At 47.0% G+C, this 17068-nt stretch overlaps 1 protein-coding gene across 4 annotated transcripts in view; it reads right to left on the bottom strand.

Annotated features, from left to right (window-relative positions):
• The window catches only part of LOC109879561 (cytohesin-1), a 118826-nt gene that overhangs the window by 26228 nt on the left and 75530 nt on the right, over positions 1–17068 (bottom strand). For all 4 annotated transcript variants that reach the window (XM_031813807.1, XM_031813805.1, XM_031813806.1 and 1 more), the window contains exons 3-6: positions 14127–14191; positions 8004–8070; positions 7215–7333; positions 6074–6154 (exon numbers count right to left, since the gene is read on the bottom strand). In XM_031813807.1, the coding sequence (XP_031669667.1) occupies positions 6074–6154; positions 7215–7333; positions 8004–8070; positions 14127–14191 (332 nt within the window). The remainder of the gene's footprint in view (positions 1–6073; positions 6155–7214; positions 7334–8003; positions 8071–14126; positions 14192–17068) is intronic.

Below are 17068 nucleotides of genomic sequence, written 5' to 3'. Positions count from 1 at the left end.
AAATGCACTGACTGGAAGTCTCTTTATCTAACTTAGTGAAATGCACTGACTGGAAGTCTCTTTATCTAACTTAGTGAAATGCACTGACTAGAGGTCTCTTTATCTAACTTAGTGAAATGCACTGACTGGAGGTATCTTTATCTAACTTAGTGAAATGCACTGACTGGAAGTCTCTAATCTAACTTAGTGAAATGCACTGACTGGAAGTCTCTAATCTAACTTAGTGAAATGCACTGACTGGAGGTCTCTAATCTAATTGAGTGAAATGCACTGACTGGAAGTCTCTAATCTAACTTAGTGAAATGCACTGACTGGAAGTCTCTAATCTAACTTAGGGAAATGCACTGACTGGAGGTCTCTAATCTAATTTAGTGAAATGCACTGACTGGAAGTCTCTAATCTAACTTATTGAAATGCACTGACTGGAGGTCTCTTTATCTAACTTAGTGAAATGCACTGACTGGAGGTCTCTTTATCTAACTTAGTGAAATGCACTGACTGGAGGTCTCTAATCTAACTTAGTGAAATGCACTGACTGGAAGTCTCTAATCTAACTTAGTGAAATGCACTGACTGGAAGTCTCTAATCTAACTTAGTGAAATGCACTGACTGGAGGTCTCTTTATCTAACTTAGTGAAATGCACTGAATGAAAGTCTCTAATCTAATTTTGTGAAATGCACTGACTGGAAGTCTCTAATCTAATTTAGTGAAATGCACTGACTGGAAGTCTCTAATCTAACTTAGTGAAATGCACTGACTGGAAGTCTCTAATCTAACTTATTGAAATGCACTGACTGGAGGTCTCTAATCTAACTTATTGAAATGCACTGACTGTAGGTCTCTTTATCTAATTTAGTGAAATGCACTGACTGGAAGTCTCTAATCTAACTTAGTGAAATGCACTGACTGGAAGTCTCTAATCTAACTTAGTAAACTGCACTGACTGGAAGTCTCTAATCTAATTTATTGAAATGCACTGACTGGAAGTCTCTAATCTAACTTAGTGAAATGCACTGACTGGAGGTCTCTTTATCTAACTTAGTGAAATGCACTGACTGGAGGTCTCTTTATCTAACTTAGTGAAATGCACTGACTGGAGGTCTCTAATCTAACTTAGTGAAATGCACTGACTGGAGGTCTCTTTATCTAACTTAGTGAAATGCACTGACTGGAAGTCTCTTTATCTAACTTAGTGAAATGCACTGACTGGAGGTCTCTTTATCTAACTTAGTGAAATGCACTGACTGGAGGTCTCTAATCTAACTTAGTGAAATGCACTGACTGGAGGTCTCTTTATCTAACTTAGTGAAATGCACTGACTGGAAGTCTCTTTATCTAACTTAGTGAAATGCACTGACTGGAGGTCTCTTTATCTAACTTAGTGAAATGCACTGACTGGAGGTCTCTAATCTAACTTAGTGAAATGCACTGACTGGAGGTCTCTTTATCTAACTTAGTGAAATGCACTGACTGGAAGTCTCTTTATCTAACTTAGTGAAATGCACTGACTGGAGGTCTCTTTATCTAACTTAGTGAAATGCACTGACTGGAGGTCTCTTTATCTAACTTAGTGAAATGCACTGACTGGAGGTCTCTTTATCTAACTTAGTGAAATGCACTGACTGGAGGTCTCTTTATCTAACTTAGTGAAATGCACTGACTGGAGGTCTCTTTATCTAATTTAGTGAAATGCACTGACTGGAGGTCTCTTTATCTAACTTAGTGAAATGCACTGACTGGAGGTCTCTTTATCTAACTTAGTGAAATGCACTGACTGGAAGTCTCTAATCTAATTTAGTGAAATGCACTGACTGGAGGTCTCTAATCTAACTTAGTGAAATGCACTGACTGGAAGTCTCTAATCTAACTTAGTGAAATGCACTGACTGGAAGTCTCTAATCTAACTTTGTGAAATGCACTGACTGGAGGTCTCTTTATCTAACTTAGTGAAATGCACTGAATGGAAGTCTCTTTATCTAATTTAGTGAAATGCACTGACTGGAAGTCTCTAATCTAACTTAGTGAAATGCACTGACTGGAGGTCTCTTTATCTAACTTAGTGAAATGCACTGAATGGAAGTCTCTAATCTAATTTAGTGAAATGCACTGACTGGAAGTCTCTAATCTAACTTAGTGAAATGCACTGACTGGAAGTCTCTAATCTAATTTAGTGAAATGCACTGACTGGAAGTCTCTAATCTAACTTATTGAAATGCACTGACTGGAGGTCTCTAATCTAACTTATTGAAATGCACTGACTGTAGGTCTCTTTATCTAATTTATTGAAATGCACTGACTGGAAGTCTCTAATCTAACTTAGTGAAATGCACTGACTGGAGGTCTCTTTATCTAACTTAGTGAAATGCACTGACTGGAAGTCTCTTTATCTAACTTAGTGAAATGCACTGACTGGAGGTCTCTTTATCTAACTTAGTGAAATGCACTGACTGGAGGTCTCTTTATCTAACTTAGTGAAATGCACTGACTGGAGGTCTCTAATCTAACTTAGTGAAATGCACTGACTGGAGGTCTCTTTATCTAACTTAGTGAAATGCACTGACTGGAGGTCTCTTTATCTAACTTAGTGAAATGCACTGACAGGAGGTCTCTTTATCTAATTTAGTGAAATGCACTGACTGGAGGTCTCTTTATCTAACTTAGTGAAATGCACTGACTGGAAGTCTCTTTATCTAACTTAGTGAAATGCACTGACTGGAGGTCTCTAATCTAACTTAGTGAAATGCACTGACTGGAGGTCTCTTTATCTAACTTAGTGAAATGCACTGACTGGAGGTCTCTAATCTAACTTAGTGAAATGCACTGACTGGAGGTCTCTTTATCTAACTTAGTGAAATGCACTGACTGGAAGTCTCTTTATCTAACTTAGTGAAATGCACTGACTGGAAGTCTCTTTATCTAACTTAGTGAAATGCACTGACTGGAAGTCTCTTTATCTAACTTAGTGAAATGCACTGACTGGAAGTCTCTTTATCTAACTTAGTGAAATGCACTGACTGGAAGTCTCTTTATCTAACTTAGTGAAATGCACTGACTGGAAGTCTCTTTATCTAACTTAGTGAAATGCACTGACTGGAGGTCTCTTTATCTAACTTAGTGAAATGCACTGACTAGAGGTCTCTAATCTAACTTAGTGAAATGCACTGACTGGAGGTCTCTAATCTAACTTAGTGAAATGCACTGACTGGAAGTCTCTTTATCTAACTTAGTGAAATGCACTGACTGGAGGTCTCTTTATCTAACTTAGTGAAATGCACTGACTGGAGGTCTCTTTATCTAACTTAGTGAAATGCACTGACTGGAGGTCTCTAATCTAACTTAGTGAAATGCACTGACTGGAGGTCTCTTTATCTAACTTAGTGAAATGCACTGACTGGAGGTCTCTAATCTAACTTAGTGAAATGCACTGACTGGAGGTCTCTTTATCTAACTTAGTGAAATGCACTGACTGGAGGTCTCTTTATCTAACTTAGTGAAATGCACTGACTGGAGGTCTCTTTATCTAACTTAGTGAAATGCACTGACTGGAGGTCTCTTTATCTAACTTAGTGAAATGCACTGACTGGAAGTCTCTTTATCTAACTTAGTGAAATGCACTGACTGGAGGTCTCTTTATCTAACTTAGTGAAATGCACTGACTGGAGGTCTCTTTATCTAACTTAGTGAAATGCACTGACTGGAAGTCTCTTTATCTAACTTAGTGAAATGCACTGACTGGAGGTCTCTTTATCTAACTTAGTGAAATGCACTGACTGGAGGTCTCTTTATCTAACTTAGTGAAATGCACTGACTGGAGGTCTCTTTATCTAACTTAAGCTGCCTCACTACAGAAACAGGAAGTAGACTAGCGTCTTTTCCAGGGAGTGTACCTATACAATAACCCAAACATCGAATGATTAATAGCAACGTTAGGCAACTATATGACAATGCTTTATCAGGAGGATAATGACAACGTTAGGTAACTATAGGACAATGCTATATCAGGAGGATAATGACCACGTTAGGTAACTATAGGACAATGCTATATCAGGAGGATAATGACAACGTTAGGTAACTATAGGACAATGCTATATCAGGAGGATAATGACAACGTTAGGTAATTATAGGATAGTGCAATATCAGGAGGATAATGACAACGTTAGGTAACTATGGGACAGTGCTATATCAGGAGGATAATGACAACGTTAGGTAACTATAGGACAATGCTATATCAGGAGGATAATGACAAAGTTAGGTAACTATAGGACAATGCTATATCAGGAGGATAATGACAACGTTAGGTAAGTATAGGACAATACTATATCAGGAGGCTAATGACAACGTTAGGTAACTATAGGACAATACTATATCAGGAGGATAATGACAACGTTAGGTAAGTATAGGACAATTCTATATCAGGAAGAGGTTTTGATAGAAGTCTGTGCTTTGGCTCAGAGACGTTTTGAGTGTGTGTGTTTGTGTGATTTGTAGAAGCAATTTGTACAGGTTATAAAGCCCCACTGGGAGGCTCTTACCTCAGGGCCTGGATGGTTATAAAGCTCCACTGGGAGGCTCTTACCTCAGGGCCTGGATGGTTATAAAGCCCCACTGGGAGGCTCTTACCTCAGGGCCTGGATGGTTATAAAGCCCCACTGGGAGGCTCTTACCTCAGGGCCTGGATGGTTATAAAGCCCCACTGGGAGGCTCTTACCTCAGGGCCTGGATGGTTATAAAGCCCCACTGGGAGGCTCTTACCTCAGGGCCTGGATGGTTATAAAGCCCCACTGGGAGGCTCTTACCTCAGGGCCTGGATGGTTATAAAGCCCCACTGGGAGGCTCTTACCTCAGGGCCTGGATGGTTATAAAGCCCCACTGGGAGGCTCTAACCTCAGGGCCTGAATGGTTATAAAGCCCCACTGGGAGGCTCTTACCTCAGGGCCTGGATGGTTATAAAGCCCCACTGGGAGGCTCTAACCTCAGGGCCTGGATGGTTATAAAGCCCCACTGGGAGGCTCTTACCTCAGGGCATGGATGGTTATAAAGCCCCACTGGGAGGCTCTAACCTCAGGGCCTGGATGGTTATAAAGCCCCACTGGGAGGCTCTTACCTCAGGGCCTGGATGGTTATAAAGCCACACTGGGAGGCTCTAACCTCAGGGCCTGGATGGTTATAAAGCTCCACTGGGAGGCTCTTACCTCAGGGCCTGGATGGTTATAAAGCCCCACTGGGAGGCTCTTACCTCAGGGCCTGGATGGTTATAAAGCCCCACTGGGAGGCTCTTACCTCAGGGCATGGATGGTTATAAAGCCCCACTGGGAGGCTCTTACCTCAGGGCCTGGATGATTATAAAGCCCCACTGGGAAGCTCTTACCTCAGGGCCTGGATGATTATAAAGCCCCACTGGGAGGCTCTTACCTCAGGGCCTGGATGGTTATAAAGCCCCACTGGGAGGCTCTTACCTCAGGGCCTGGATGGTTATAAAGCTCCACTGGGAGGCTCTTACCTCAGGGCCTGGATGGTTATAAAGCCCCACTGGGAGGCTCTTACCTCAGGGCCTGGATGGTTATAAAGCCCCACTGGGAGGCTCTTACCTCAGGGCCTGGATGGTTATAAAGCTCCACTGGGAGGCTCTTACCTCAGGGCCTGGATGGTTATAAAGCCCCACTGGGAGGCTCTAACCTCAGGGCCTGGATGGTTATAAAGCCCCACTGGGAGGCTCTTACCTCAGGGCCTGGATGGTTATAAAGCCACACTGGGAGGCTCTAACCTCAGGGCCTGGATGGTTATAAAGCCCCACTGGGAGGCTCTTACCTCAGGGCCTGGATGGTTATAAAGCCCCACTGGGAGGCTCTTACCTCAGGGCCTGGATGGTTATAAAGCCCCACTGGGAGGCTCTTACCTCAGGGCCTGGATGGTTATAAAGCCCCACTGGGAGGCTCTTACCTCAGGGCCTGGATGGTTATAAAGCCCCACTGGGAGGCTCTTACCTCAGGGCCTGGATGGTTATAAAGCCCCACTGGGAGGCTCTTACCTCAGGGCCTGGATGGTTATAAAGCCCCACTGGGAGGCTCTTACCTCAGGGCCTGGACCAGGTTCAAGTCGGTGAATTCATGGAGCTCCACAAAGTCATGGAGGACCTGGAGGTTGAACTCATCTCTGTAGGGAAAATAATAGAATTTGTTTAGTAATGATTTTCTGAAATCATTGTTCAATTATTTGAGTGTAGAGACACAGACACAAAAAATGACAAACACACAGACATTTAGACACACAGCCAGACACACAAATGCTCGTACACACGTATGTATATGCTCACACAATCAATAAAAACTGGGGGAGGGACACACACGCACATGGTGACACCTCTAGCATGACATCACTCTTCTTGACATCTGTGGCCTTTGGAGTTAGTGATACTCCCCCTGAGATAGACAGGAGGCCTCCCAGGACCTATCCCTGACAGGGTCAAAACCAGCTCTGCCCTGGGGGATTCCTGACCAATCAGGGAGAGCACACACACAGTCTGCCCCTCCCCCCACTGGAATCAGAAATTTATTTATACCAATTGGACAGAGCATGACGATATCTGGGTGGTGTTCATGACCTAATAAACACAACTCAGCTCTGGGAAAGGGGCGTTGGGGGGAAAGGGCTGTTGGGGGGGGGAAAGGGCCGTTGGGGGGAAAGGGGCGTTGGGGGGAAAGGGGCCGTTGGGGGGAAAGGGGCGTTGGGGGGAAAGGGCCGTTGGGGGAAAGGGCCGTTGGGGGGAAAGGGCCGTTGGGGGGAAAGGGCCGTTGGGGGAAAGGGCCGTTGGGGGAAAGGGCCGTTGGGGGAAAGGGGGAAAGGGCATTGGGGGGAAAGGGCCGTTGGGGGGAAAGGGCCGTTGGGGGGAAAGGGCCGTTGGGGGGAAAGGGCCGTTGGGGGGAAAGGGCCGTTGGGGGGAAAGGGCCGTTGGGGGGAAAGGGCCGTTGGGGGAAAGGGGGAAAGGGCATTGGGGGGAAAGGGCCGTTGGGGGGAAAGGGCCGTTGGGGGAAAGGGGATGTGCCTAACCTGACAGAGGAAAGTATGTGATCTGGAAATGGGACATCTTTGACAGGAAATAAGTGACGTCCTTCTGAACCACACAACACACACAGAAACACAAACATGACAAGCACCCCCCCCCCCCCCACACAACCACATAAAGAGACGTAGCATGCATCTTGCCCCCACTGACCTCTCCCCAAGGTAGTCTCCGATGGCGGTCTTGTTTAGCCCCTCCCCCTTGTACAGGAACTGGGCGATGTCAGAGCTGGTGTGCTTAAGCAGGTCGTTCTCAATCAGGAACTTAATCCCCTGAGAAAATACAACATATATCCCGTGTCAGACCCTCGTTACAACAGGGGCGTTCCAGGTCGTATTGATTGTAGCCGTGCGGCACATATCAAAAGATTGAAATCATATTTTAGCTAAATCGGGGGTGATCCCGACCGAGACTCAAACACGGGTACGATCCATACCATAATGTCAAGAGGATGGAACCTCTTGATTGATGAGGTTGCTAGGCGTTTGGTTAAGGTCACTACAATTGTTATTGTGGTTCCTGAAATGTCAAACACTTCTCCACACATTGTCAGATCTGAGAGTTGGCTCAGTGGTAATGCAAAAAACCCACAACCTGGAACAGCACAACTATATCAAACCCACAGGACACATTCAGAATGTCTATTTCCCTCCAATTCAACTCTGAACCTGGAAGCCAGTTACATTGCCTTGTTTCCTTGTTCCCCTCTAACCAGGGACTGATTTAGACCATGGACACCAGGTGGGTGGAATAATGATCAGATAGAACCCAACCAGCAGGATCCGGACCTCGTAGGGTCAGATGTGAATAACCCTGGGCTGGGATTCTCAAATGCATCGTAGCACTAAGATCATCTTTCGTGCATTTAGTTTCAATAGAATGAATATGATGTTGGTGCTGCGATGCTTTTGGGAAACCAGCCCTGGTCTATTTGATACTCACCTTTTTAGGGTCCATGTTGAATTTCTTTCGGCCCATGGCCACTTGTTTGTTCCTCTGCATGTTTTTCCTGCAACATTAAATCAAATAGAATCGAATTAAATTGTATTTGTCACATACACGGAACCAACAACGCAAAGTAAGAAAATATTTGCTAAATAAACTAAAGTAAAAGAAAAAAGTAACACAATAAATAACAATAAGGAGGCTATATACAGGGGGTACCGGTACTGAGTCAATGTGAGGGGGTACCGGTACTGAGTCAATGTGAGGGGGTACCGGTACTGAGTCAATGTGAGGGGGTACCGGTACTGAGTCAAAGTGAGGGGGTACCGGTACTGAGTCAAAGTGAGGGGGTACCGGTACTGAGTCAATGTGAGGGGGTACCGGTACTGAGTCAATGTGAGGGGGTACCGGTACTGAGTCAATGTGAGGGGGTACCGGTACTGAGTCATAGTGAGGGGGTACCGGTACTGAGTCAAAGTGAGGGGGTACCGGTACTGAGTCAATGTGAGGGGGTACCGGTACTGAGTCAATGTGAGGGGGTACCGGTACTGAGTCAATGTGAGGGGGTACCGGTACTGAGTCAATGTGAGGGGGTACCGGTACTGAGTCAATGTGAGGGGGTACCGGTACTGAGTCAATGTGAGGGGGTACCGGTACTGAGTCAATGTGAGGGGGTACCAGTACTGAGTCAATGTGAGGGGGTACCGGTACTGAGTCAATGTGAGGGGGTACCGGTACTGAGTCAATGTGAGGGGGTACCAGTACTGAGTCAATGTGAGGGGGTACCAGTACTGAGTCAATGTGAGGGGGTAGAGGTACTGAGTCAATGTGAGGGGGTACCAGTACTGAGTCAATGTGAGGGGGTACCGGTACTGAGTCAATGTGAGGGGGTAGAGGTACTGAGTCAATGTGAGGGGGTACCAGTACTGAGTCAATGTGAGGGGGTACCGGTACTGAGTCAATGTGAGGGGTAGAGGTACTGAGTCAATGTGAGGGGGTACCAGTACTGAGTCAATGTGAGGGGGTAGAGGTACTGAGTCAATGTGAGGGGGTACCAGTACTGAGTCAATGTGAGGGGGTACCGGTACTGAGTCAATGTGAGGTGGTAGAGGTACTGAGTCAATGTGAGGTGGTAGAGGTACTGAGTCAATATGGGGGGGTACAGGTACTGAGTCAATGTGAGGGGGTACCGGTACTGAGTCAATGTGAGGGGGTACCGGTACTGAGTCAATGTGAGGGGGTACCGGTACTGAGTCAAAGTGAGGGGGTACCGGTACTGAGTCAATGTGAGGGGGTACCGGTACTGAGTCAATGTGAGGGGGTACCAGTACTGAGTCAATGTGAGGGGGTACCAGTACTGAGTCAATGTGAGGGGGTAGAGGTACTGAGTCAATGTGAGGGGGTACCAGTACTGAGTCAATGTGAGGGGGTACCGGTACTGAGTCAATGTGAGGGGGTAGAGGTACTGAGTCAATGTGAGGGGGTACCAGTACTGAGTCAATGTGAGGGGTACCGGTACTGAGTCAATGTGAGGGGGTAGAGGTACTGAGTCAATGTGAGGGGGTACCAGTACTGAGTCAATGTGAGGGGGTAGAGGTACTGAGTCAATGTGAGGGGGTACCAGTACTGAGTCAATGTGAGGGGGTACCGGTACTGAGTCAATGTGAGGTGGTAGAGGTACTGAGTCAATGTGAGGTGGTAGAGGTACTGAGTCAATGTGAGGGGGTACAGGTACTGAGTCAATATGGGGGGGTACAGGTACTGAGTCAATGTGAGGGGGTACCGGTACTGAGTCAATGTGAGGGGGTACCGGTACTGAGTCAATGTGAGGGGGTACCGGTACTGAGTCAAAGTGAGGGGTACCGGTACTGAGTCAATGTGAGGGGGTACCGGTACTGAGTCAATGTGAGGGGGTACCAGTACTGAGTCAATGTGAGGGGGGTACCAGTACTGAGTCAATGTGAGGGGGTAGAGGTACTGAGTCAATGTGAGGGGGTACCAGTACTGAGTCAATGTGAGGGGGGTACCGGTACTGAGTCAATGTGAGGGGGTAGAGGTACTGAGTCAATGTGAGGGGGTACCAGTACTGAGTCAATGTGAGGGGGTACCGGTACTGAGTCAATGTGAGGGGGTAGAGGTACTGAGTCAATGTGAGGGGGTACCAGTACTGAGTCAATGTGAGGGGGGTAGAGGTACTGAGTCAATGTGAGGGGGTACCAGTACTGAGTCAATGTGAGGGGGTACCGGTACTGAGTCAATGTGAGGTGGTAGAGGTACTGAGTCAATGTGAGGTGGTAGAGGTACTGAGTCAATGTGAGGGGGTACAGGTACTGAGTCAATATGGGGGGTACAGGTACTGAGTCAATGTGAGGGGGTACCGGTACTGAGTCAATGTGAGGGGTACCGGTACTGAGTCAATGTGAGGGGGTACCGGTACTGAGTCAAAGTGAGGGGGTACCGGTACTGAGTCAATGTGAGGGGGTACCGGTACTGAGTCAATGTGAGGGGGTACCGGTACTGAGTCAATGTGAGGGGGTACCGGTACTGAGTCAATGTGAGGGGGTACCGGTACTGAGTCAATGTGAGGGGGTACCGGTACTGAGTCAATGTGAGGGGTACCGGTACTGAGTCAATGTGAGGGGGTACCGGTACTGAGTCAATGTGAGGGGGTACCAGTACTGAGTCAATGTGAGGGGGTACCGGTACTGAGTCAATGTGAGGGGGTACCGGTACTGAGTCAATGTGAGGGGGTACCAGTACTGAGTCAATGTGAGGGGGTACCAGTACTGAGTCAATGTGAGGGGGTAGAGGTACTGAGTCAATGTGAGGGGGTACCAGTACTGAGTCAATGTGAGGGGGTACCGGTACTGAGTCAATGTGAGGGGGTAGAGGTACTGAGTCAATGTGAGGGGGTACCAGTACTGAGTCAATGTGAGGGGGTACCGGTACTGAGTCAATGTGAGGGGGTACCAGTACTGAGTCAATGTGAGGGGGTACCAGTACTGAGTCAATGTGAGGGGGTACCGGTACTGAGTCAATGTGAGGTGGTAGAGGTACTGAGTCAATGTGAGGTGGTAGAGGTACTGAGTCAATGTGAGGGGGTACAGGTACTGAGTCAATATGGGGGGGTACAGGTACTGAGTCAATGTGAGGGGGTACAGGTACTGAGTCAATGTGGGGGGGTACCGGTACTGAGTCAATATGAAGGGGTACAGGTACTGAGTCAATATGAGGGGGTACAGGTTCATCCAGGTAATATGTACATGTAGGTAGGGGTAAAGTGACTATGCATAGATAATAAACAGAGAGTAGCAGTAGTGTAAAAAGGGGGTCAATGCAAATAGTCTGGGTAGCCATTTGAATAATATGAAATGAATTAGAGATTATTATTGTATCCCCCATCTGTGATGCTGTCAGGGCTGGTTTCCTGGATACAGATTACATGGGAGCAGTTTTAACTGCCAAGGTGATGACAACATGTTCAATTCATGAAAGTATTATTGCACTACAAAACACATTCAGAGGAGATATTCCATGCTTTTCTGTCCTAGACTTAATCAGGGTCTGGGAAACACTTTCAGAGGAGATATTCCAGGCTTTTCAGTCCTAGACTTAATCAGGGTCTGGGAAACACTTTCAGAGGAGATATTCCATGCTTTTCTGTCCTAGACTTAATCAGGGTCTGGGAGACCCTGGACTTCAGGAAACAGCAGAGGGAACACCCCCCTATCCACATCGATGGAACAGTAGTGGAGAGGGTAGCAAGTTTTAAGTTCCTCGGCATACACATCACAGACAAACTGAATTGGTCCACTCACACAGACAGCATCGTGAAGAAGGCGCAGCAGCGCCTCTTCAACCTCAGGAGGCTGAAGAAATTCGGCTTGTCACCAAAAGCACTCACAAACTTCTACAGATGCACAATCGAGAGCATCCTGTCGGGCTGTATCACCGCCTGGTACGGCAACTGCTCCGCCCTCAACCGTAAGGCTCTCCAGAGGGTAGTGAGGTCTGCACAACGCATCACCGGGGGCAAACTACCTGCCCTCCAGGACACCTACACCACCCGATGTTACAGGAAGGCCATAAAGATCATCAAGGACACCAACCACCCGAGCCACTGCCTGTTCACCCCGCTATCATCCAGAAGGCGAGGTCAGTACAGGTGCATCAAAGCTGGGACCGAGAGACTGAAAAACAGCTTCTATCTCAAGGCCATCAGACTGTTAAACAGCCACCACTAACATTGAGTGGCTGCTGCCAACACACTGACAATGACACTGACTCAAATCCAGCCACTTTAATAATGGGAATTGATGGGAAATGATGTAAATATATCACTAGCCACTTTAAACAATGCTACCTTATATAATGTTACTTACCCTACATTATTCATCTCATATGCATACGTATATACTGTACTCTATATCATTGACTGCATCCTTATGTAATACATGTATCACTAGCCACTAACTATGCCACTTTGTTTACATACTCATCTCATATGTATATACTGTACTCGATATCATCTACTGTATCTCGCCTATGCTGCTCTGTACCATCACTCATTCATATATCCTTATGTACATATTCTTTATCCCCTTACACTGTGTATAAGACAGTAGTTTTGGAATTGTTAGTTAGATTACTTGTTGGTTATTACTGCATTGTCGGAACTAGAAGCACAAGCATTTCGCTACACTCGCATTAACATCTGCTAACCATGTGTATGTGACAAATAAAATTTTATTTGATTTGACACACTTTCAGAGGAGATATTCCAGGCTTTTCTGTCCTAGACTTAATCAGAGTCTGGGAAACACATTCAGAGGAGATATTCCATGCTTTTCTGTCCTAGACTTAATCAGAGTCTGGGAAACACTTTCAGAGGAGATATTCCAGGCTTTTCAGTCCAGCGCTAGACTTAATCAGGGTCTGGGAAACACTTTCAGAGGAGATATTCCAGGCTTTTCAGTCCAGCGCTAGACTTAATCAGGGTCTGGGAAACAGCCCCACGAATAAGTGTTTGTGTGATGCCATGTAAATATTTTCATTTGTCTTTTCATTTCAAATCACACACATTGATCTCCATGATCTATTTACTCATCTCACATTGGGTCAATATTATGTGTTCATTCACTTATTAGTTAAAATAATACTTTCATGAATTGAACATTTTGTCATCACCTTGGCAGTTAAAACTGCTCCAACTGATGACAACATTCCAGATGAAATGGTGACTCAACAATAAGCACTCTTCACTGTCACCATGCTTACGTCACCTTGCCCCGGCTAGCCAAAGGTCACCAGACTTCCTCTTTGATGACTTATTCCTTTGGCTGTTGTCATTGGGAACTACAGTACTCCCCAGCGTCAGTTATAACAGATGACCCCTATTGAACAACGGCCCATTTCCAAAGCTACAGGAGTTGGTTATTCACAGAAACAAAAGCAACAGTTTCACCACCTGATGGTCTTTGACACATGGACTGGTAAAGGCTCAGATGACTCAGAAAGCCAGCTCTTTATACAAATTAGTAAATGGCCAGAGCAAACAAAAGTGTATGTCTGAAAAAGAAGTGAGTGGTGGAATGGGGTGGGATCCCCCTCAACTTGAGTACCCCACGGCCCACACTCCAAAGTACCCTTCACTTCTTCCCTCCCTAGGGACCCTCCATTGTCTGCTCTACCCAAACACCTCTGCATTATTGAATAGCCCCCCCCATCACGGTGGGCGTGGCTGATCAAACATTTAAAAGCACTAGTCAGTGAATGTGTGTGTATGTGGCAGTGTGATTGTGTGTGTGAGCAAGCGTGTGTGTGTGAGCACATGCCTGTGCGTGCATGTGTGTGCGTGGTGTTTTGGGGAGGGGAAGAGGGTTGGTACTATCTGGACAGTAAGGTGCAAATATTTAACAACAGTCATTTTCTAGGTTAATGGAATACAAACAAAGAAGCAATTTGGACTGTCGGAGATAGGAGATGGTAAGGAACCCTGAAGAACCCTAAGGAACCCAGAAGAACCCTAAAAAACACAAGGAATCCTGAAGAACCACAAGGAACCCTGAAGAACCTTAAGGAACCCTAAGGAAACCTGATTCCATACTGTTACACACTCACCTCTCCTCTGTGGAACCCAGGTTCTCGATCTCACTGGTCACTTCTGCTATCTCATTCTTCAGACGCTGGAAGTTAGAGAGAGGTGGGGGTTAGGACCAAACACACAGAGCATTACGCTCAGTCTGCTGTCCCAGGACAGATTGTGAGGTTCCAGAACATTCTATTTCTCCTCCAGACCCATCAGTGCCCAGTCTGAGCCCACAGCTGCCACCATGCAGTCTCCCCATAACCCCTAACCAATACTGACACTAACCACTCCAATCTAATATCAACCGGATGTGTACGTGCCCTGAGGCAGGTCTCTCTTTCTCCCAAACACTTTCTTCTTTACAAACCACATTAAAAGGGAGGAACATTGGTGAATGACCTCCATACACAGGGAGCAGGACATTTGATTATTTTGGGGTTATGTTTGGGAGATTAATGGAGATATTGCCGATTCTGCCTTTTCTGACAGCTCTGTGAGAGCCCAGTTCCAGAGAGGGAGGGTGGGATGGTGACGGGCCAGACTGGCAGTCACCAGTCAGGGCCCCATACGAGGGCGAAACAGGGTGGAGACTGGAGGGGGGAACTACATCATGATGGCATGGGGGACACAGCTAATAAAGAGAGGGTGTGAGATCTCTCGTCCTCCTGCGTTGTCATCACAGCCAGCCAGACCAGGGGATGCTAGTGTCACATGGACCATGTTACTGAGAATGACCGGGGTCACCAGACACACCACAGAGGTCACCAGACACACCACAGAGGTCACCAGTGCTTTGCGCTCTTGGTAAGACTAGCCTGGATGAATAAAGGGAAATCAAAAGAAAGATAAGATAAGATACCATAGAGAGGCAACGTTAACTTGTAGTGTAAGAAATACATGTATTAATTAACCTCCCTGCCTTGATATGAGCTTCACTGACTGACACAGTAGATGAAGGGTGGATGAAGGACTCTGCATGTCTCATGGGAACTTAGCTAACCCCATTCTGGCTGGGTGTGTGAGGAGTGACACCAAATGAAATGATCTAGTCATTTTACAGCTCTTAATGCTCTTCCAAGAACTGGGTTCAAATAGTATTTGTCTTTCAAATTCCTTGCTCAATCAAACACTCCTAGTATTTGAAAGAAAAACAAATCCTATTTGACCCAGGTCCCTTGACCCTATTTATCTACTGTTAGTCTCCCTACTGCTCACACTCCCAGTCAACCACTAACTAGTCCACATACAACTAGCTAGGCTTCATCTGAACATAGTCAGGTTACTAAAGGGTGTCCTGCACTTTGTGGGGGGAAAGGCCACATTCTTCATGGGCCAGAATATCTGGAGGATATATTCAGTCACTTTGCAGTGAGGGGCATCTGGAGGATATATGCAGTCTCTTTGCAGTGAGGGGCATCTGAAGGATATATTCAGTCTCTTTGCAGTGAGGGGCATCTGGAGGATATATGCAGTCTCTTTGCAGTGAGGGGCATCTGGAGGATATATGCAGTCTCTTTGCAGTGAGGGGCATCTGGAGGATATATTCAGTCTCTTTGCAGTGAGGGGCATCTGGAGGATATATTCAGTCTCTTTGCAGTGAGGGGCATCTGGAGGATATATTCAGTCTCTTTGCAGTGAGGGGCATCTGGAGGATATATGCAGTCTCTTTGCAGTGAGGGGCATCTGGAGGATATATGCAGTCTCTTTGCAGTGAGGGGCATCTGGAGGATATATTCAGTCTCTTTGCAGTGAGGGGCATCTGGAGGATATATTCAGTCTCTTTGCAGTGAGGGGCATCTGGAGGATATATGCAGTCTCTTTGCAGTGAGGGGCATCTGGAGGATATATGCAGTCTCTTTGCAGTGAGGGGCATCTGGAGGATATATTCAGTCTCTTTGCAGTGAGGGGCATCTGGAGGATATATGCAGTCTCTTTGCAGTGAGGGGCATCTGGAGGATATATGCAGTCTCTTTGCAGTGAGGGGCATCTGGAGGATATATGCAGTCTCTTTGCAGTGAGGGGCATCTGGAGGATATATGCAGTCTCTTTGCAGTGAGGGGCATCTGGAGGATATATGCAGTCTCTTTGCAGTGAGGGGCATCTGGAGGATATATGCAGTCTCTTTGCAGTGAGGGGCATCTGGAGGATATATGCAGTCTCTTTGCAGTGAGGGGCATCTGGAGGATCAAGGCAAGGTGGAGCTAACTGGCAGGTGAAGTCAATATTTCATCCAAAAGCAGAGGAGAGGACAGACAGAGCCTGCAGAGGGCCTGCTGGGTCAACAGAAAAAGGGTTGAGAAGCCTCCCTCTACACCCCCAAGACCTCCCCTCTACATCCCCAAGACCTCCCCTCTACATCCCCAAGACCTCCCCTCTATACCCCCAAGACCTCCCCTCTATACCCCCAAGACCTCCCCTCTACATCCCCAAGACCTCCCCAAGACCTCCCCTCTATACCCCCAGACCTCCCCTCTACATCCCCAAGACCTCCCCTCTACATCCCCAGACCTCCCCTCTACATCCCCAAGACCTCCCCTCTACATCCCCAAGACCTCCCCTCTACACCCCCAAGACCTCCCCTCTACACCCCCAAGACCTCCCCTCTACATCCCCAAGACCTCCCCTCTAGACCTCCTCCCTACACCCCCAAGACCTCCCCCCTACACCCCCAGACCTCCCCCTACACCCCCAAGACCTCCCCCAGACCTCCCCTACACCACCAGACCTCCCCCTACACCCCCAAGACCTCCCCTCTACACCCCCAGACCTCCCCCTACACCCCCAGACCTCCCCCTACCCCGAAGACCTGCACCCTGCACCCTACACCCCCAGACCTCCCCCTACACCCCAAAGAACTCCCCCCTACACCCCCAAGACCTCCCCCCCTCTAAAGCAGGGCTGCGTTCAGCAGGGCACAACATTGTGGAAGGCTCAGATATAAATATTCTGATGTATTAGAACCGTGCCTCTCTGA

This window comes from Oncorhynchus kisutch, unplaced genomic scaffold, assembly GCF_002021735.2.
Source record: "Oncorhynchus kisutch isolate 150728-3 unplaced genomic scaffold, Okis_V2 Okis06b-Okis10b_hom, whole genome shotgun sequence".
NCBI classification, from domain to species: Eukaryota; Metazoa; Chordata; class Actinopteri; order Salmoniformes; family Salmonidae; genus Oncorhynchus; species Oncorhynchus kisutch.
This window is presented reverse-complemented; position numbering and strand designations above follow the sequence as displayed.